General features: G+C 41.1%; 1 protein-coding gene across 2 annotated transcripts in view; it reads left to right on the top strand.

Moving 5' to 3' along the window:
- The window catches only part of Mtr (5-methyltetrahydrofolate-homocysteine methyltransferase), an 86,124-nt gene that overhangs the window by 36,548 nt on the left and 26,890 nt on the right, over positions 1–22,686 (top strand). For both annotated transcript variants that reach the window (XM_021655641.2, XM_060372886.1), the window contains 9 exons: positions 2,455–2,595; positions 4,052–4,237; positions 7,124–7,303; positions 10,678–10,794; positions 11,378–11,518; positions 15,870–15,959; positions 17,170–17,322; positions 18,148–18,255; positions 19,133–19,233. In XM_021655641.2, the coding sequence (XP_021511316.1) occupies positions 2,455–2,595; positions 4,052–4,237; positions 7,124–7,303; positions 10,678–10,794; positions 11,378–11,518; positions 15,870–15,959; positions 17,170–17,322; positions 18,148–18,255; positions 19,133–19,233 (1,217 nt within the window). The remainder of the gene's footprint in view (positions 1–2,454; positions 2,596–4,051; positions 4,238–7,123; positions 7,304–10,677; positions 10,795–11,377; positions 11,519–15,869; positions 15,960–17,169; positions 17,323–18,147; positions 18,256–19,132; positions 19,234–22,686) is intronic.

Genomic DNA, 22,686 nt, shown 5'->3' with positions numbered 1-22,686 from the left:
CTTCATCTTGTTGCTGTTCTTGTTGCCATGGACTTCCATCATGATTGTCCTCCATGGAGTCTCAAAGTTCTTTTTGTGAGTAGGGTACAGTTAAACTTCTTGAGACCATCACTCTGTCCTTTCTACCTGTGCTTGGAGCAGTACAGTCTGCTCCGTGAACATTCTGAAAGGTTGCTCTACCATCATGCCTTGCCTCTTGCTTGCACCTTTCGAAGTTTTTGTGACCCTTAATGGTCAGATGGTGTTTTCAGTTGTCAGAGGAACTACTTGTATTTTGATTCTTCTGTCTGTTCTCTGGATATCTGTTTGGGCTTTGAGATTTGATGGCCTTGTTAGTGAGGGCAGATACTGCTTTAGGAAGAAGTACACAGGTAGACATAATATTAAGGTTTTCTTATGTGCCATGTCACTGTGCTAAGCACATTATATCTTCACTAAACTTGCACAGTCCCATGAAGCCCAGCTGCTTGTTGTCACCTGCAAATACGGTAATGCAGAGTTGGGAAGGCCAACACTCTTAGGCTGTTTTTACATAGAATTGATAGAAAGAAGTCTCTGAAGCCCATGTACTTAACTGCCTTGTGCTCTCTTGCCTATGGGGACCTTTAGGGAGATGCCGCTGAAGTGGAGGTGGAGGGCACAGAATGGGTGGATGAGCCCTTCGTTGACTTAGGTGATCTTCAAGGCCCTGTACTTTGAAGGAGAGAGCTGCCCTTAAAGGAACAATGCCTTAACTGAGCTAGTTTGGGAACATTCCGCCTTTAAGCACCTATGCTATGACTGGTGAAATAGATCAGATATTGGCATCTCTTTCTCAGATCTTTGGAACCTCTGCTGATTACCTTCTATCTCTTCTGCTTCCTCCAATCTATTCCTGCTTTGGTGGGATAAAGACTTTCCCTCTCAGGATACACCACCTTTGTTAAAAGTTGGTCAGCTTTCATCTTCTCTGATTTAGATAGTCTTGGTATTTGACCCCACATTGGTACTAGTGCTTGTTTGTGTTGTTTTTTAATATGACAGTTTTGTGTGCCTCCAACTAGATATAAGCCCTTCAAGAACAAGGGTTGCGATACACTTTTTTATTTTTTTAACTCACCCCAGATACAAAAAACAAAAAACAACATCCCTTTCCCCTGTGGAGAGTGGGACCCAAGAGCTCATGCTTGCTAAGCCAGTGCTACAGCTTCTGATCTGCAGCCCTCGCTCTGCCTCCCCACCCCACTACTGCTACGCACACACACACGAACCTCAGGCTTTGAGTGCACTAGGGAAGCACTGCCACTAAGCTGCACCCTTAAGCACTTGAAATCCCTCTTTTTGTGTAGCCCTGGCTTGTCCATGCCCAGCCTGGAAACCAGTCTTAATTTTAATTCTTGGTTTTTCTGGGACAGGGTTTCTCTAACAGCTCTGGCTGTCCTGGGACTCACTCTGTAGACCAGGCTGGCCTTGAACTCACTAAGATCTGCCTACCTCCTGAGTGCAGGGAGTAAAGGCATACACCACCCCTGTCTAAAGCCGTTTTTTTAAATTACTCTATTTGTGATCCTTTGGGTTGGGAGTATTAGTTCAGTTTTAGTGTAGTTATCCTTTTTCTTTGTATATCTTTGTTCCCTCTGTCATATTCCCAATTATGTCTCCATATTTTATCACAGTGAATGACAAAATCATTCTATTTTTCTTTTGTCGGGGAGGGGTAGCAGCGAAGAAAAATCAGGCTAAAGTATCTATTATTGATTTTTACGTTTGCTCATTTATTGAGCTACAAATCTATGATGAAGATTCAAACAAACATCTGTGTTATGTTAGTTAGAAAATATCATTGAGGGTCTGGAGAGATGGCTCAGAAGCTAAGAGTATATATATACTGCTTTTGCTGAGGACCACCAGTTTGGTTCCCAGGACCCACAGAAGGCCCCTCTGTTCTCTCTGTACTTCTATTCCAGGGGCCCACTACTGGCTTCCATGAGCACCTGTGTGCACACAGCATATAGTTATGCAGACACACGTTCATATGCAAAGTAAAATCCTTACTTGTCTGGGTAAACACTGAGGGATTAAATGAGTTTGGATGGTTGCTCTAGAGAACTTTTTTGAAGGAGATAGACTTGAGTTGGGCTTGAACCAGTATGTAAGGGAAGGGGATTATGTTGCTAGCAGTGATACGTGATCTGTGACACAGAGGTGATACTTGGCTGGGTAGAGTGTCCAGTGAGGGCCAACCAAGAAAGGCGTCAGCTTAGAGGCTGAGCAGTTTAGATCCTTCATGGTAGGAAGATGCCTTTGGCCGAGCAGTGAGATGATGTGTGGAAAGGGTTAGTAATCCATAGTTAGTGTTGGGGAGCAGGGGACAGGCCCAGAGTCAGGGAGCCAACCAACATGTCTGTTTCAGTAACAGAGCTCCTGTGACTTCCTAGTCATCTGCTAACCATGTTTCTCCCATTCCTCCTCCAGGAAGCCCTGAGTGTTGCCAAAGTGCAGGTGGAAATGGGAGCTCAGGTGCTGGATATCAACATGGATGATGGCATGCTAGATGGTCCCAGTGCAATGACCAGATTTTGCAACTTCATTGCTTCTGAGCCTGACATTGCCAAGGTTGTATAAGGTTTATAATCCAGAATGTTTACTGGATTTGTTGCCATTCATTTAGCATTGTCTGTATGTCCTCTCGGGAACTGGTTTTTTTCTTCCTGTATTCTGATTCTGAGCTTTCCCAACTCAGCAGTCTGTCCACCTGAAGCAGATTTTGGAGAGTGATAGGGCTTCAGCTTGGCTGTTGACAGGCATCTGGGAAAAGTAGGTTTCAAGAGATTGAGTTTTGTCTGTTGTCTGCACAGTCTGAGAGCCGACTCTTGTATCTCAGAGGGACACAGTTGTTGCTGCCACACTGGCTCTATTCCTAACAGGGAAAATAACCCTTTTCAGATAAATGTTTTTATTACAGTGTGCTAAGGAAAAGCAAAATTGACAGAGGTTTTGTTGTTGTTGTTTGTTTTTTTTTTTTTTTTTTTTTTTTTTTGATGGTGTCTTATTACCCTGTGCTGGCCTGGAAATTACTATGTAGTTGAGGATGGCCTTGAACCTCTTCTTCTTTTACTTCCATCTTCTAAACAATGAGATTACAGGTTTGTGCCACCCGTGTATGAACTTAGGACAATAGTATTACTTCCCTATTCCCTCCTCCCAACCCTCTTTTTAAAACAATTTAATAATAATTGTGTGTTTGTTGATGGTATTGGCCTCATAGATGTCAGGCACTCTTGCTGAGATAGATTCCTTGTTTTTTGTTTGTTTTGTTGTTATTGTCTTGCATTCTAGCCTTCCCTGCATGTTTGTCATTACTTGTTTATTCATTTACCTTGGTGAGCATGGTAAAGCCAGGGACCTGTCTGCCTTAGAGAGGGGCAGTCAGTTACTGACTGACTGACCAGCCTAAACAATAGTCTTAAGTCAACTATCCTGCCATGTTTATTTCTTTGTAGCAGTGAATTATTCCTTTCATGTGTCTTGAGCAGATGCTGTATTAGATGTGGTCTCTCATGTGTTCATTTTAGTTGTTTGTTTTGAATTTTAGCAATTACTATTTTGGAGGGAGGAGGATAAGATATGTTTTTTCCTAATAAATTTTTTTTTTCCTGCTCAGGAATTGTTTTTTATAAACAGAAGATTTAATTTGAGTAACTTGGCCAGAGGGTTGTTCCTAAAGGAAGAGGCTTAACCTTCATATGAGTCAGGGTAGAATGCTTGAAGCTAGAAAACGTTTGCCTTAGGGTTTAAGTGCTTGGAAGTGTAAACTAGGCCTAAGACCTTGAACTGCTTGCTCTCTTGGAGTCCCTAACTTTGAGTTATAAATCATGGCCCATGCACAATCTGTTGTGAGCTGATCTTCCTCTATATTTGAACTTCAAGCCTAATTAAGTGTATTAAAACCCCACTTTTAACACCCTAAGTTATTTGTTTTTCCTTAAAAAAGAAATAGAGTTTTTTGGAACCCTTCAAAAGGGATTTGTGGTGACTTGTGACCTGTGATCTTCCTGTTCTTCTCTCTCAGGTGCCCCTGTGCATAGACTCTTCGAATTTTGCTGTGATTGAAGCTGGGTTGAAGTGCTGCCAAGGAAAGTGCATAGTCAACAGCATCAGTTTGAAGGAGGGAGAGGAGGACTTCCTGGAGAAGGCCAGGAAGATCAAGAAGTTTGGAGCTGCTGTGGTGGTGATGGCTTTCGATGAGGAAGGGCAGGTAAGTGGGTTGTTTTTTTTTTTTTTTTTTTGAGGGGGCGTCTACTAGCTCCTCCTCCTGCTTTCTCAGGTGAGAAAGCAGTACACTCTTATATATGTACGTGTGCTATCATTAAATACAGATTTGCACACACATAGGTAATATATTTCTGGAAATTTGATATATTGTACAGTCTTTACACCAATGGGTAATGGTTGACATATTCACAAAGCTACTGGGACAGACAGCTGGTTTTGCATTTGAAAGAGAAAAAGAGTCCTGACTTAGTTCATTTCGTGCTACTGCAGAATACCACTATCTTACTAGTTTTCTATTGTTATGACAAGACACCCTGGCCAAGGCGGCTTAAAAAGAATTAATTTATATGGTGCTCATGGTTGCAGAGGGTTAGTCCATGTCCACAGTGGTAAGGAGCATGGTACCAGGCAGGCAGGCAGACATGGTTCTGGAACAGCAGCTCGAATAGAAATTACCAGACTGTGCCTTTTTTATTTGCCAATCAAGTGAGGTTACTGATACTAGCTCCCTCAAGTTGAGGAAGTGTCTGGTCAAAACCAGTACTTTAGTAGGCCTCAGGTTTCCATCCTAACAGTGGGATCCTCCTACCACTCAGGTTTCTCAAGACTGAAGTAGATATTTCAGTGGGATTAATTATTTTTCAAGAACATCTTTTTCCACCTTGATTTAGAATTGACCCTCACAGTTGCTATGTATTTTTATGGAGTGATAGCAAGCATAGTAATATACCCTTACCTGTTCTGTACCGTACTTTTCTCTACACATGCTTACCTATGTAGTAAAGCTTGGTTAGGAACAGTAAGAATTTAGCTAACACTATACCGTAATGTCATTTCTTCTCAAAATACCGTGCTGTGCTTTTGACTTTTCACGTACAGAGGGTGCTTTACAGTTTCTGTTTGGTATAGCCTGAATGTCAGTACCACCAGTGCTCAGGAGCCACTTGAGAATAGAGGGATTACATGCCAGGTGTGTCAGGTCCTTTATTTCCAGCACTTCAGGGGCAGAGGTGTGTGGCTCTCTGAGGGTTCTAGAGTAGCACCTCAAGTTTCAGGTCATGCAGAGTGAGACCCTGTCTCAAAATAAGTATATGAAAAAGGATCATGAGAGCATGTATTCAGTGAGTGAACGTTAGGCAAAAAGATGACTCCTTTCCCAGGTGGGATAGAGCAGGACAGTTTAAAAGATATGAGGCTTCATCACACTTTTTAGAGTGGCATGAAATTAGAAACTTTAGACCTATAATTTCTGGATTCTTCAATTTCATATTCTTTAAGTGACAGTGGGTAACTAGTATCATGAAATATGAAAACGTGGGCAAGAAAGGACTACGGTTTTTTCTTTTGCTCACCCCCAGAGCACATTATGCTAACAATAGTCAGAAATCTAGAGTGCAATTTTAATGGGTATGGAGGGAGAGCTGAAGACAGCTTCCTTGACAAAGTTGGGAAACACTGAGTAAAAGTGGCATTCCTTCACTCACTCATCTCTTCAGCATGGTATTAAGCACATTCTAACAAGCCCTACTCTGTGAGACAGTAAGGCTGACATTCTAGCAATGGAGATAATAATAGATAATAAAACAACCAAGAATAATAAATTGCCAAACTAATGTATCTGGAAAGAGATGCCCCAAGAAAGAAGCAGGAAAGAAGCAGGTGGGGAGGGTGGTAGTGTGCTGATCTGGAGGAAGTGATTAAGGCAGACTCTGAAGGGATGGTTGACTCTGTGAGCTGTGAAGACACTTAGGCCTTGTGTTCTGGGCAGGTCAGCGATAAATGGAAAGGCTCTGAGGTAGCAACAGCAAGGTAGGAACATCATAGGAGCAGTGAGTAGAGAGGGCCAATGGTGGGACAGTGGTGGAGGAGAGGCCCTGGCTGAGTGTGATGGTCTCAGGAGTAGGGAGGGTGAGCCATGCTAGAATCTGTGTTTTGTATTTTTAGGATTCTGTTAAAAGGATGATGATAATTTATAGTTTTTAAAAGATAGTTTATTTATTTTTTGTATGAATGTTGTTTGCATATGTGTATGTACACCATATGCAAGCAGTGCCTGCAGACCAGAAGAAAGAGTCTGGTCTTCTAGAATTTAAGAGGTGAGCCTCCTTGTGGTTGATGGGAACCCAATTCGGGTCCTCAGGAAGTGTTCTTGACCAATAAGCCATCTTTCTAGCTTTTGTTTTTGCTTTGAGACAGGGTCTCATTATGTAGTCCTGACTGACGTGGAACTCACTATATAGCCAAGGCTGGCCTTGAACTCAGAGATCCACTTGTCTCTGCCTTTCAGGGTGTTGAAATTAAAGGTGCGTGCCACTATGCGGTTACAACTTGAGACAAATGGTAACAAGCGTGTTGGGAGGTGGGTGTGGGGAGTAAGTGCTTGTCCTTGAGTCTACTGTGCGGGAAGACAACAGCAGAGTGTGTGAGTGGTTGGCACATTGCAGGCAGGTCAGGAGGGGCGGGACACTGAGGCACTCTTTTACCATCGTAGCCTACAGTGACCTGCCACAGCTCTGCCTCACCCTCTCAAGTGCTGGAATTACAGGTGTGATGCTCAGCTGCTGATTTTTTAATCTGTCTTTAGTGGAGTTTGCTTTTTTAAATCATATCTGTCTTTAGGAAGCCACTTTGTTAGTATACCAGATATGAATGAAGTTTTATGTAAGGAATAAAATTGTGATACTGAAAACATAAAGTCTTTCACTGATTCTGTTCTGAGACAAGTTGATGACTGTTTAGAAGTTTGACATTTGGGTCTCCGAGAAATCCAGTCATTGAAATTTGAGTGTTTTTAATAAGTGACATATGCAGTTTTCATAGATAACACTTTGCTTTACTATTGTAAATTACATTTCTACTTTTTCCTCAGGCAACAGAAACAGATATTAAAGTCAGTGTGTGCACCCGAGCCTACTATCTGCTTGTGGAAAAAGTGGGCTTCAATCCAAATGACATCATCTTTGACCCCAACATCCTTACCATTGGCACTGGGATGGAGGAACATAACTTGTATGCTGTCAATTTTATTCATGCAACAAGAGTCATTAAAGTAAGTCTGGGTATATGCTGTCTTCCCCAAGGCATAGCACACGTTTATCAGCTTGGTTTAGTGTATGCTTTGAACTAACACACACTGATTTGCTGAGAATAGTAACATTCCTTCTCTTGGTAAGTTGTTTTCTAAAATGTAGGGACTTTTATCTTTCATGTAATGCTGTTTTAATTGTGGTGTGTAAAATTCATGAGAATATATAAAACAGGGGCTGAAGAGATGGTTCAGCAGTCAGGAGCACTGTCTGCTCTTCTAGATGTCCTGAGTTCAATTTCCAGCAACCACATGGTGGCTCACAGCCATCTGTATTGGGGTCTGATGTTTTCTTCTGACATGCGGGTATACATGCAGATAGAATACTCATATACATAATATAAATAAATCTTTAAAAAAAGAATATACAAAACATAAAGTCTCTAGTAGTTATGAACTATATAGTAGCTTTCACTTTCCTGAAGTGACATAAGGCCACTGCCCCGTGTATGTCTCTCATTTTCTGGGTATACCTTGTTCTCAGTTTTATGAAGTGCCTTTCATTCTGATACTTAATTATTGTTTTTTGCTAATAACTTTAGTACTTACATACGTGTTCAGTTTAATTAGTTATTGCTTTTTGTGCTTGCCAGTATATGCTCTAAAATTTAATTTTGACCTCAGTCATCCCCACGCTGCTTTTTATGTTACCTGTGGACATGGCCTTGTGTCCATGACTCATACATCCTTAGATGAGGATGACCTTGGAGGCAGTCAGCTCTTACTGTATAAGCAGCTGTCTCGTTAGTTCTGTCCAGTGAGCTTTTATTATATTGTTCTGAGTTTTGTGATTTTCCTATTTGAAAATGCCCTTCAGTCCTGGTGCCCATGCTTTCTAGTGTTCACGAGTGCAGGACAGCTGTGTTGTGCCTCATGGAGGAAATGGCTCTTGGATAAGCCTCATTCAGACATAAGCTGCAGGGCTGCTAGCCATGAATTCAGTGTTAATATTTAAGATATGTGTACCTGATAGGTATTTTTAACAATCTGTTCATTTGTGTATGTGTGTGTGTGTGTGTGCATGAGTACATGAGAATGCATGTGCGCTTGGTTGAGTCTGTGTCATACAAATGTATTCAAATGTCCAAGGAAGCCAAAGGGTGTTTTGTTCTCTCGAACTGGAGTGAGAGATTATTGTGAGCTATCTGATGCAATGGTCTGTTGTCTGTTTACAAGAGCAGTGTACGCTCTTAACCAATGCCTTTAACAGACACAGAACAAGGTTGTGAAATGATGAGATGATAAACGTGGTACCAGAGACTGTCAGCTGCTATGTTAGGAACAAGCCTTCATAGTTCTAATCCAGTCCTCAATTACTGTGAGGACAGAACTACCAGGGAATCACAAGATCAGCTGTACGTCCACATAGTATGAATTGGCCTCTTTTTGAGCTTAATGTTATTCAAATCATAAGCTTAATGAAATTCAAGTCATAAAATGCTTAAGCTGTTTTCTCCCTATGCAACTTTTTTCTTTTTGGCAGAGGATCTCATTATGTAGCCTAGGCTGGTTTAAATTTACAGGCTTCCTCCAACCCTCTCTGCAGTGCCAGCAGGCGCACATCAACCTAATTTTAAATTCCATCAGTGTTGCTATAGCTACCTTTGTTCATTTTTATTAGTGTATAATATTCTGCTATTTCCTTGAATCACAACTAGCCATTCTACTGTTAAAATTCGTGTGTTGAACAGTGGTATTGTGAGCATTCTTGTATTTAGGTTGGTGCAAAAATACAGTTACAGATAGTGAATTTTAAATCACAACTAGGCTCAAACATATCTTCATTAATTAAAAGAGGAACCATTATAAGTTTTTTTTTGCCAATGAAAAAATATACATACATACATACATATATATATATATCCTCCGAATTAAAAAATAAGTGTTTTGCAGGCTGGCGAGATAGTTCAGCAGGTAAAGGTCAAGTGTGATGATCTGAATCTGATTCCTAGGTCCTACATATTAGGGAGGGTGAGAACTGGCTCTTGCAAGTTGTTGGGATTTCTTCACACGTTGTGGCTTGTCTGTGTACTCCTCCAAGTAAATACATACAAACTTTTCTTCGTTTTTCGAGGTAGGGTTTCTCGTTGTAGCCTTGGCTGTCCTGAACTCCCTTTGTATACCAGAACTCACAGCAATCCGCCTCCCTCTGCCTCCCTGAGTGCTGGGATTAAAGGCATGTGCTGGGCATGTGCCCAGCTTCTAATAAGCATTTTTTTAGAAGTCAGTGCTTCCGGATTCAGTAACTCTGCTTAGAAAAAATTTTGTCTGTCCTGCTGATTGAAGACTTTTTTTCCTTCAAAAAGTTAATGAAGATGCTAGAAAAATGGCAGTATGTTGGCGAGTGATCAGTTGAATATGGCAGACAAGTCAAAACTTTGCAGCTCAGTTCTTGACTTTTGAAGCATTGGTTGTATGTAAGACATTGCCATGGAGAAGAACTGGACCCTTTCTTTTGACCAGAACTAACTTCAGGCATGCATAATAGAAAGTAACTATTTTTAAAAGCAAGTAAGAAATACTTAGCAAGAAACCTGTACTACAGGACTGCACATTAAAATGGATATAACGTAACCAAATTTTATCAAGAATGTATATCAGCATTAAGGAACAGAATTTAACAGTGCAAACCTATCATTGCTTTTGCACCAACCTAACATGTTAGGCATGCCTGAGCTTCTCTGTAGCATGTATCTTGGGGTGCAGTAGCTAGATAGACAGTGGCAAGCTGTCTCCCTGGACACTTAGGCCTATACCTGTAGTGAGAGTTACTGTTGTTATCGTGGCTAATGCTTGGTATTGTCATAGGCTCTCAGCTGCCCTTGTTCTGGATTTGTCGGATTTATGATGAACTAGAGAGCTTGTTTATTTAAGCTATTGAGGCCTTCCAGCTCTGAAAGGGTCGGGAATGTATGCACATGCACATTTGTAGAGGCATGTACCCAGTCTTTTACTTTCTGTTTCTTTGCCCCGTCGTTTATCCAGAAAATATTTTATGTAACTCTTATTGCTATACCTTACCATGGCCATTAAAGAGGTAGTCAGAGATGAAAGAGGATTTTGTATTTTTTCTGCAGAGATGAAAGTTCAGCAGAAAACGCTGTTTATGAACAGTGCCTCCCTGACACTGTAAAGGTGTGATGTGATAAAAGAGGAGCCAGGGTACACGTACAGTATGTGGCCGGCTGGGCTTTGTGCAATGGCAAGAGTTACTTTGGACTTTCTTACTTTTTATTTTATTTTATTTCTTTCTTTATTTTATTATTTTATTTTATTTTATTATGTACATGTGGCTTTTGGCAAAACAGAATCTTTTCATGCTTTTTCATTTTTGCCAGGACACATTACCAGGAGTCAGAATAAGTGGAGGTCTTTCCAACTTGTCCTTCTCCTTCCGAGGGATGGAAGCCATTCGGGAAGCAATGCATGGTGTTTTCCTTTACCATGCAATCAAGGTATGGTGAAACCAACTTTGGGTGCTGGGCAGGTGGCGGTGGGTAAAGTGTTCACTGCATAGGCTGAGGACTTGAGTTGAAATTTTAGAGCTTGTGTGAAACTTGGTGTAGTAGTAGCACCTACTGTGGAAGGAGAGATGGAGACAAATCCTTGGAAGACTGTAGAGCCAGCTAGTGTGGCATGTTCAGTGAGCATCCCTGTCGGAAACAAGATGAAAGGCAAGAACAACACCGAAAGTTGTCCTCTGACCTCTGTACACGTACCATGGTATATGTGTACCCATACATTGTAAACACGCACAAGAATTTTCAAAGAATTGAAACAAAAGTGATGTCACGCTAACTTTGACTTACAGCAGGGCTTACAAGCTGAGTCCTGCAGAATAACTGACCTGCTTCTGTCTCCTTTAAATGAAGCTTCAGTGGAACAAGTGCCCTCACGCGCCCTCACCCCGTCACCTGTGTCCTGCTGCTTTTAGACTATAGCAGAGTTAAATAGTGACCAGCTATCTTGTAGAATATTTTCTCTGATCCGTGATTTAGGATATCAGTGGAAATCCTCATTTTTTTTTTTTTCCCTTAGTTTGGTATGGACATGGGGATAGTCAATGCTGGCAACCTTCCTGTGTATGATGATATCCATAAGGACCTTCTTCAGCTCTGTGAAGATCTCATCTGGAACAAAGACTCTGAAGCTACTGAGAAACTCTTACGATATGCTCAGGTAAAGGAAAAAGTTGTCCAGTGGGTGGCTTTTTCTGGCGTAGAATATATTACTCATTGGTAATTACTTGTATTATAGAATAGGAGCAAGTGTAGAGTTGTACTTCTGGATCATTAATCATCATCATGGTTTTAAAAGCTCTCTAGAGAAGCTGTTGCAACAGCATTAGGAGTGAGAAATATACCTTGTTGAGGCAACTTTAGTATTCTGAACAGACTTCTTTCTCTAAATTGATTTCTTTTTAATGTGCACTATTTCACATTAAATTGTAGAAAAGTACAGAATAAAGCAATCAGAAGAAAATCAAAATCACTCACACTCTTACCACCTGAAGTTAACCACTGTATGATGAGGTTTTATTACAACTTCTAGTCATTTTTAATATATACGCTTTCATGTGCACATGTACATTTTATTATTGGAAATAATTTTTTCATACAGTATATTCTGATCATGGTTTCCCCTTCTCCAACTTCTTTCAGCTCTTTTCTACCACCTCACCTGTCCAACTTCGTGCCTCCTTTCTCTCTTAGAAAGCATACAAATACTACTAATAAAGGCTAAATAAGAAAAAACCCACAAGAATCACACACATACTCACACACACAAAACCCATAGAAACACAAAATCGGAAACCATAATATACAAGCAAAAGACTACCAGTAAGATTAAAAAAAAAAAAGCAATATGAAACAAAAATAAAACAAAATCTATAACGGTAATATTTGTTTTGTGTCTGCTGCTGAGCATGGGGCCTATCCTTAAGTGCTTTATATACCCAGTGAGACTCCATTGGAGCAAACTAATTTTTCCTTTGCAAACAGCTGTTAATTGTTTAGGGATGGGATCTTGTGTCCACTAACCTGTCTCAGTGCTATGATCTCATCTGGTTTGGCCCTATTCAGGCTCTGTGCATGCTGCCACAGTCTATATGAGTTCATTTGTGTGTCAGGCCTGTTCGTTCATCCCCTCTGGTTCTTACAATCTTTCTGCCTTCTCTTCCTAGCTCCCTAAGCCCTGAGCAGAGGGTTTAATAAAGACAATCCATTTAGGGACTAAGTGTTCCAAAGTTTTTCACTCTGCACATTGTTCAGTTGTGGGTCTCTGTGTTAGTTCCCATCAACTGCAGGAGAAATCCTCTCTGATGGTGGTTGAGTGAGACACTGAGCAGAACAGTCTTTGGTTCAGGTAAAGAAGAAGCATAGTATTTTCTTATCATCTAGTTTCAGGTTGTTGGCCACCCAGGCGTGGGTTCCATCTCAAAGAGTAGGCCTTCAAATCTAAGCAAAGATGGCTGCTTTCTCTTACCCATAACGCTTGTGCCATTGCTGCACCGGTAAATCACACCGGCGGGTCGCCATTGTAGATCGCAATGCTTGTGGCTAGGCTGGCGATTACCTTTCTTCTCCAGTAGCAAGTAGAGTTCCTTCCAGTTTATAAACACTAGAAGGGGTGAACACTCTAGTTCGGCACCATAAAACTTGTGCAATGTATTATATTATCTTTGTGGTGTGTGTGTGTGTGTGTTGGGAACTGAGCTCCAGCATTTGAACATGCCAGCTAGGTAAGTGTTCTTCCACTGAGCTATATCCCCAGTCCCCCAGTTTTGTCTTTGCATTATGAATGTCCTTTTAAATAGCTGATTAAAAGTAAGATGGTCTTGGTGTGCTCCATGTACTTCTGAAATGATTGCTTCATTCTAAGTATTGATTTTTTTGGATCAAGTTAATCAGGTAATAGGTAACAGCTGTCAGGTGTGGGGTAGTTGTTTTCACTTGAGTGAAATCTTTACTGGCCTTTGTGTTTGTACTTACCATTGTCTGCATCCAAATTTCCTTTACTCCTTTACAAATGTGGTAAGCTATTTTTTTCTAGAATGTTTGAACAGTGTCCTGTTTTAATAAGGAAACTTCCCCAAGTCAGGAATTGTTTTGACTGTGTTGTTATATGTATCCGTGATGAGAATATGAGCCTTAAGTGGGCTTTTCTTTAATTATTTCTTGTCTAGATTTTCTGAAGTACCCTATTAATCAGTATTCTCCTTACCACCTTGGCACCTTGGCATTCTTCCTAATTCCTTTTGTCTGTCCTTCACTCTCATTGTAATGTAATGGTTTTATATTTGTCCTCTCTTCCTGTGATCAGGCCTTCATCATAAATATGAGCATATTTCTCTCCTGAGTTTCCTTTAAAAACAGTACTTTGAATATGACTCTGGCTACAGGACTTTGAATACTGTCTTCTCCCTTCCTACCTTTGTGTGAAGCTTTACATCCAGAATGAATTTCTGTGACTTGGCCTCTCCTATCCTGCATAGAGGTTGCTCCAGCAGTGTCAGTTCTGGTCCATCATTGAAGCATTTCCTAAAGTTCACCAAGCCCTCCCTCTCTGTGCTCTGCCTGACTTTGAGGGTGTGAGTGGTAGGAGTGGTAACCCGCCTTCCAGAGCCTGCAGACATACATGTGGTAATCTGACAGCTTTGGAGTCAGTCTTTCCTTCTGCGTCTACATGGTTTCTAGGGATTGAACTCAGATCAATCAGGCTTCACAGAAAGTGCTTGTCCTTTGAGCCATCTGGCTACAAAACGCTGAGACTTCTGATTTGGGCACTTGGTACCCTTGGTGGAGGGGGAGAGCATGAAGGTAGTGTAATTTACCTAGTGTGCCAGGGTGCGTACATTGTGCTTTTATCCCTTTTCTGAGTCTCTTCCTCCAAGACTCAGCTTCTCTGAAGCTCTTCATTGCTATCTGGGTTGGCGGTTCTATTCCCTCAAACTTCCATGTTGCTCTTATGCATCCTCCACGTGTATTCAGCCCCAGACGTGCACTCTTAGAGCTTTTCCTTCTCTATGTTTTCTTCTTCCCGCCCTTAGTATATAGTAAAATCTTGATGAGCATGTGCCGGAATCCAGCTCCAGTGGGTTCAAGGGCAGAGATGTGGTGTCAGTGTAATGAAGATGACCAACCATCAATTTGTTGTTAAGGAGATGGTCCCAGGTAGCTTGAACCTCTCTGTTTATTTCACTTCAAAGTCACAAATCATACACTTTCAGTTTTATTTTCTCAGATATGTTCTAAGAAACTAGATAATGATTCTGAAAGTTTTTTGTTTTTTTTTTTTTACAAGTTTCCTTCTCATAAGCTTTATTTTTTAACCTTTGGGCTCATAGTTAACCACATTTCTGTGTCTGGTTAGCATGTTGTATCTTAAACACCTAGGTGCAGCCTGTGTAATGAACTTTACAAGTTTTTATCTGAATCTATTCTGACAGTGTCTATATTTCTCTCCTGTACTACCATAGACAAGGTAAGGAAATTTATTCTGTTGGCACAAGAACTGGTTGGCTCTTGGCCCACCCTTTCTGTTTTCTCATATTTATCTGTACTCATTTGTACTCTCTGATCTGTTCTTTCTTGCAAGGACTATTTTTTGAGTCAGAAGGTATTATGTGCTCTTCTGAGAATAATTATGTGCTTCAAGAGACTGTATGATCTCTATTTTGTCTTTCTTAAAACTTTCTCGGATTTTGAGTTGCTTCAGGAATCATCATCTCAATCCTGTCATGTATTTTTAATAAATCCATAGAATTATGAAGATATACAGACAAAGAAAAAGAAAACGCTACCAAGAGCATATATAGTGTTGTGCCAGAGGAAAGGGATCACCCTATGGCCAGTCCCAGGAAATGCAGCCAAGGCTGCAGATTCTGTCACAGCAGCCCCTGCCAGGTGTGCAGGAGCTTCTCTTTGGGTGCTTTCCACCAGGAGAGCCATCCCCAAAGCACTCAGGTGCTGTTCCCTGGAACAGAGCCATGGTTTCCACCAAGCGTGATCTTACACGGCCTAGTGTGTCCACCTCCAGGGACGTTCTGCCTTCACTCTAGACTTTCTTCCCTTTGAATTTCTTTGAGGCAAGGTTTCCTTATGTAGTCTCTGTTGGCCTGGAATTCAGTATCTTCCTACTTGAGCTTTCCAGGTGCTGGGATTATAGGAGCATGCCACTGCAGCTCGTGGCTCCAGCCTCTCAGCAGTTGTCTGTGGCTGATGTTGTTCCTTCCTGAGGGCTGGAGTGTTAGAGACCAACCATATGCGCTAGAAATATTTTGATGTCAGTTGTTAATTTTTAGGAAAGACGGAAAGAAAAAAATAACAGCCATTCCTTTTCTCTACTGAAAGTTCAGATTTTAAAAGATTTCTTTCTCTTTTTCAACATTTACTTCAGACTTGATTAATGCTGAACACACTGGAGTCTGGAAACTTAAAGAAAGACACTGATTTTTTTTTCTCTATTTGCTGCAAATAGTTCACTATATGCCATTTGTACCCACTTCTTGGTCTTAATTTTAATTTAGACTCATGGCAAAGGAGGGAAGAAAGTCATCCAGACAGATGAGTGGAGGAATGGCTCCATTGAAGAACGCCTTGAGTATGCCCTTGTGAAGGTGAGTACCAGAGCCTGTCTCTCTGGCCATTGCTACCTGCCAGTAGTTGGAGGGGGAGATGCCTTAGACTTTTGACCATTGAATTTTAACCTGGAGAGATCTTTCTGTTTGTTTATGCCCTCAGCTCATTTGACAGTGTTCAGTTTTCATAGAGGTGTGGAAGATGCTCTGGAAGTCAGTGGTTATTGTACAGGGTAGGCCCACATACACAACAAGGACTTGCCTGGCTCAATTAGTAGTTCTGAGGTAAAGAATCCTCTCTATACGAGGTTTCTTTGGTCAGTCAGCAGGTAGCTCTTGGTCAGGCAGTGGCTCTTCTATAATAGATAGAATTTTAGGTAAGATAAATAATGTCTTAGTCTTTGTTTCTTCTATTGTGAGTCTGGAATATTCCAGAGTGATTTTTTTTGGCTCTAGATTTAACTTTTAATTCTTAGACCTTCTGAGAAGATCCTTGGCTTTGGAGGAAGACTTGTCAGCAAGGGCCAGACAAGTCAGAGGAGGAAAGGTCCAAGGTTTTTGTTTGTTTGTTTTATTGTTGTTTTTAACTTCACCTGGGAGCCTTTCTAGTACTTAACCCTGTTCTAGCCAAACAATGTTACAGTGAGAGAAGATGCAAACTTATTTATTTATTTATTTATTTATTTATTTATTTATTTATTTGATGCAGGATTTCATTGTGTATTCCTGGCTGGCTTGGAAATTACTATGTGGATCACTCTGGCCTTGAACTCACAGAGGTCCACTTGCCAATGCCTCCTGAGTGTTAGGATTAAAGTCATGTGCCATTACACCCCATTGAGCAGATACTGATTTCATAGAGCTGTTTATTTATTAGCAGGATTGAACCTCGACCCTCACACATGATAAACACATACTCTACCACTCTGCATTCCCAGTCTTCACTAATGCTTTTTTTTCCATGTGTGCTTACTTCCTATTAATAACTAGGCACTGCAAATAAGTTCTATCACAGTGATTATCAAAAAAATCATAAGGTTGGCACTTCTGTGATCCTATAAGTGAGGAAACCAAAACTTAATAAATTGCCTGTGAGTGATGAGACCCTGGTCTCAAACTCTGTCAGCCTGATTCTGGAATTCATGCTCTTACGAATCCTTGTGATTCATTTCTTGTTTTTGGCTTTAATACATATTTTCTGTTTGTTTTCTTCCCCCTACTTCTTTTTCATTCTTCCTTTTTCTTTTAGGGCATCGAAAAACACATTGTTGAAGATACTGAAGAAGCCAGGTTAAACCAGGAAAAATATCCCCGGCCTTTGAATATAATTGAAGGTCCTTTGATGAATGGCATGAAAGTGGTTGGTGATCTTTTTGGAGCTGGAAAAATGTTTCTACCTCAGGTTGGTAAAACAGAAATTTTAGCACATTCCTTTTTCTGTTTTCAGTAAATAGTTGAGTTGGAGTATTATCTGAGGTTGCAGGATAGACAGAGCTTGAGAGCATTATCTGGTCACTCCTTCTCTGGGTATATTAGGAACCATCCCTGGCCAGACCCTCTGTTGAGTGTGTAGGGGTTAGAACACTTGCAGACCTTCTTAATACCATAATTTTCACGTTCTGCTTTTCCATAACCTCATACTGTAGTGCCTATCAAAATAAATGCGTGGTCATCTTTAAGAGTGTATATCTTGAAAACATATTGGGACTTTAAATGGTACATTTTAAGTAAAAACAAAACTTTTTATTATAGAAACTACTTAAAACTATCATTTAACAAATCATTGCTGAACATCTAGATTAAGGGCTCAGAAGCATATAAAAACTTGAAGTACCTCTTCATAAACCCCATTTTTAAATGAGTTAAAAACCTGGGGATTTATGGAATGCTGGGGATGAATTGTGTTGAAACATGGAAGTTAAAAGATGCATAGAATTCAGAGACAGTAGAGGACTTTAGGCAGAAAAACAACAGCAACAAAAACAACCTATTAAGCAAAAGTTCAGAAACAGAAATTATAACCTTTGGTTTCTGTTCGGTTTTCCTCTTGCTGAGTCTCATTTGCTGAACACCTCATTGGTGTCCCCCATGGATCTAATTCCTTATCCTGCTCACTGTAGAAATCTGGGAAGGTCAAATCAGCCATTCTTAATTGGTTCTGAAGCTTCACAGGTCAACATTGGCAGTCATGATGGTTTGCTAATGATGTCTGACTGCTTTTTTCCAGGTTATAAAGTCAGCCCGTGTCATGAAGAAGGCTGTTGGCCACCTCATCCCTTTCATGGAAAAAGAAAGAGAAGAAGCCAGAGTGCTTAATGGTTCGGTTGAAGAAGAGGCAAGTTGTTTAGTCCAGACCTGGAGCCTTTTCAGGAGCTGGCCTGGAACACTTGTTTTTGTGGGGTTAGGAGCCTCGTCAGTAAAGCTTTTAGGGAGTTGGTGCTTTCCTTCCCTCTTTATGTGTGCTCAGGAGATTGAACTCAGGTCTTTAGGCTTTCACAGCAAGTTTCTTTTTCTGCTGTGTCATCTTGTTGGCCATGTTCATGTTTTGGAGGAAACAGGTTTACTTTTAGAAAGCTCTTTCCCAAAAAGTCTTTGGTGGTACCCTGTACCACTTGTAGAGTCCATTCATCCTTGCTGATTACACCATCAGAGTCAGCCACTAGCCTTTTTACTTTATTTACAGCCCTTGTGAAGTTAGACAACTTTGAACCCGACAGTTCTAAATTTTTAATCTAAATTTGTAATTGGCCAAGTTAAAAAAATGTTGCTTGCCTTGTATACATTTCCTCTCCATTTTCCTCTCAGTGTGCAGAAGAACTATTTCAGAGAATTACATTCCCTTCACTGGAGCTTTCAAAACCTGAAGGAAATCTGCAATTGGCCAACTCCTTCTCTCTTCCAACTCTTGGCAGTTTCAGGGTTACAGATGTGATCTTCAGCTGTAGGACTGTTTCTATGTGTGGCTGTCGACTCTTTCAGATGCTAGAACCGGAGCTTGATTGAAATCCCTGGGCTAACTAACCTTCTAGGGAGGCCTCCTTTGCACTTCTGGGAGGCACAGAACTCTCAGTAGAGGCTGTTCTGTGGGTCTCCAACCTCCCTTGAAGTGATTATGGTATTTATGCCTCTGCCAACACCTGTGTGGCTCTTGAAGCCAGGTGGTCCTCTGTGGTGACCCCTCCCCATGCTCAGCTGCTTGCCTCACTTTGCAGGACCCTTACCAGGGCACCATTGTGCTGGCCACTGTTAAAGGTGATGTGCATGACATAGGCAAGAACATAGTTGGTGTGGTACTGGGCTGCAACAATTTCAGGTAAGCTGAGACCTCACTTCTTCCAACGCCTCATTTTTAAAAAGGAGTGTAAACCTTTACTGAGAGGGATGGGGTAGGGTATGGCCATAGATGGGGTTGGGCTTTATTTAGTTATTTTTTATTTTTTTAGGTTCATAATTATGCATCTTTACATATTTGGTAAAGGACATAGAGAATAGAAAGTAATCCCTAGGGGTTAAGCAGCCAGGAGGCTTCTTGAAAATGTATTTTGGGCGTAGTCTGTAATGCTCATCAGGTTTCTTATAGCCAGCATGGCTAGCATGTACCATTTTCCAGTCAGTGAACTGTCAGGTTTTAGACCAAGATTCTTACGAGAGTTGGTTACATGGGGCTTTCTAGGAAGACTTTGTCTTTACTAGTCTCACCACCCTCTGTGTCTCTTGATGATTATATTAGTGTTCTCTAACTGAGAGAATGAGCTAATATATATCCGAAAGGGATTTATTAGATAGGCTTACAGGCTGTGGTCCAAATAGTGAACAGTGACTATTCCCTGATAGAAAGGCCAAGGGGCCAGTAGTTCTTCAGTCAGTGAGACTGGATGTTGAGCAGTCCCAGTTGGTGCTGGAGTCCCAGGGAGGTCCTAGAGAGCTGCCAGTTTCCAGTCCATGTAGGAATCCCAAAGAAGTAGGTTCTAACTGTCTAGAGTAAGGGCAAGCAGACAGAAAGCAAAAGCTTTCTTCTTCAATGTCCTTTTATGTGGGCTGCCACTAAGATTTAGGGTAAATCTCCTCACCTCAAATGATCTAGATTTAGGGTGGGTCTCTCGCCTCAAATAATCCAGCCAAGAAAAATCCGTCATAAGTACTCTCAGCTGCTTGGGTTTTAGACACTTCCAAGGGTAGTCAAGTTGACAACCAAGGTTTGCCATCACAGTGATGATGAAGTAGTTTTTGGAATGATATATGCAGATAAAAATCCCTTTTTGATAACTCACAACAAAAATATTCATAACAGTTATTTTAAGGTAAGCTAATGGCTTATATTAATTTTATGTTGGTGAAAAAGTCACTGTTGCCTGTCCTGGTCCATGTCTAACCAACAGTCCTTTGGAGTCATGGGCTGATTTCCCTGTGCCTTTCTCTGGCAGGAAGTCTGCTGGAGCTGTGGCTCTCATGTTCTCTTTTCTGCTGTCAGTTAACAGTGAGCCTTCCCAGCCTCTCTCCTCTCAATACTTGACCCTCGTCTGGATTCCTGATTAGATTCCATTCAGGAAAGCCGAGGCTAGTCGGATCAGGAGGACAGCTTTCCCCATGGCAGTCTTTCTGCCTTTCTTTTCAGCCCGTATCTTGAAGACAGCATTCTTTCTGAGCCTGGAAAATCAAGACTGCAGTTCCCGCCACCTATTTATTATTCACTAAAATGAAATCCCAGCCTTTCTTCTGTGATACCACTTACTTGCCAGTGTCGTTTTGACCTGCATCAACTTTAACTGTAATGCCGCATTGATATTCAAATTTTTATTGAGAAATGAGTTAGAATATTCAGAAGTATTTTTGATCAGATAACTGGTTGCATGACAGTTGAGTTTAGATATACTCCCTCAGTTATGGAAAAAGCAGTTAATCCCAGCACTCAAATGCAGAGGTGGGTAGATTAACCTAGTGAGTCCAGGCTAGCCTAGGCAAGCCCATAGAGAGCAAAAGCTTCCTTCTGTCCTGTTGTGTGGGCTGCCACAGGAAGGTACGGCTCAGATTAAGGATGGACCTTCTGATCTCAAATGATCCCGATTGAGGTTGGGAGGTTGGGAGGAAAGACTAAAGTGGGGAGGGCAGGACCACACTTCTGGGGGCTAGACTAGTAGGGTGCTTCCATCTAGTGGTAGCATCAGGAAGTGCTACCCCGGCAGGGGCAGCAGTCAGGGAGTGACAGCTAAGATCAAGTTCCTGAAAGGAATTACAGTTTAGTATAGCTGAGTTTTCTTTCATTTGTACCCCCTCCTTTCCTCTTACCCTCCTCCGCCTCTTTCTCCTGTTTTTAATTAACAAGGAATATATATTTATTCCACAGGTCCTAAGTTACATATGTATAAAGTGTGACATTGAAACCCATGTATACAGTGTATGCTGGTCTCGCATTTGTCTCCTTTTGTGTTCTTACTGACGTGGAGGTTTCATTCTTCAGCCACAGGTCTTCATAGGGTTGTTGTGTGCAGCAGTACCTGTACGACTGTGGAGCGTGAGAGCTCATCTCTTCTCCTTAGCTGTTGTAGCCCCTGCTGTTCAGCCTTTTATCCTCCTCTTCCTCATCCTGTCTAGCCTCCATTAATTACTCTTCAACATTCTCATACTTTAAAGTCAACTTTCTAAGCTTCTTCATATGAGAGAGAGAGGGAGGGAGAGGGAGATCATATTTCTGTGTCTGGATTGTTTCAGTTAACATAATGGCCATCAGCTCCATTTATTTTGCTGCAAATGACATAGTTCATTCTTTTTATGACTGAGTAATATTTAATTCCCTGTGTATATTACATTTTCTTACCCATTTATCAATTGATGGAGGCTTATATCATCTTTGCTATATATGCACAATTTCACTTTGTGATTTCTTCTGAAGAGTAAAAGAACTGTTTTTGTCTTTTTTCTAAATTCTGTGTAATTTAAAATACTGTTGGATATCAGGATGTCATTAGTAACTCATGTTTTTTAACAGATTTTTCTAAATTTGAATCCCAAGTACAATGCATACTTAAAGCTCACTCTCTCACTCGCTCTTTTGTTTGGTTTTGTTTTTTTCAAGACAGGGTTTCTCTGCCTTGGACTCGCTTTGTAGATCAGGCTGGCTTCAGACTCACAGGGATCCTCCTGCACAGGGATCCTCCTGCTGCCTCCCTGAGTGCTGGAATTAAAGGTGCATACCGCCATGCCCGGCTAAAGCTCTCTTTTTTTCATATTATCAAACCAATATGTATGTATACACATACAAATACTTGTGGAAGTTAGGTGACAGCTTGCTCAGGAGCTGGTTTTGTCTACCATTTGAGTTCCAGGAATTGAAATCAGGATGACAGGCTTGGTGGTAAATAACTTTTCTCCACCGAGCCTCTCAACAGCATTTAGAAGCTCTGTTCTAAACACTTAGGAAGAACATTGTAAAATTCACATTTTTTACAACTTTCTTCCTTCCTCATCACCCCTCCCCCCCAAGGTTTTACTGTGTAGTCTAGGGTGGCCTTGAACTTGAGGGGTTTCTTTTGGTTTTGTTTTGTTTTTTTTTCTATCTTAGCCTTTCAAGTGCTGGAATTACAGATGTGTACCACAAAGCTTAGCTAAATGTTCATTTTTTTCTTCGTTTTTAGTCTCTCCTATGGCAGAAAACAGTAATGTGTCGAGGAGAGGCTGCAGACATGGATGTATACACTTACAAAGAGCGAGGGATAGTGAAGGAAGTGGGAGAGAGGGAGGACACGGGTAGAAGTAAGCAGAAATGCAG

Source organism: Meriones unguiculatus, chromosome 19, assembly GCF_030254825.1.
Source record: "Meriones unguiculatus strain TT.TT164.6M chromosome 19, Bangor_MerUng_6.1, whole genome shotgun sequence".
Lineage (NCBI taxonomy): Eukaryota > Metazoa > Chordata > Mammalia > Rodentia > Muridae > Meriones > Meriones unguiculatus.
This window is presented reverse-complemented; position numbering and strand designations above follow the sequence as displayed.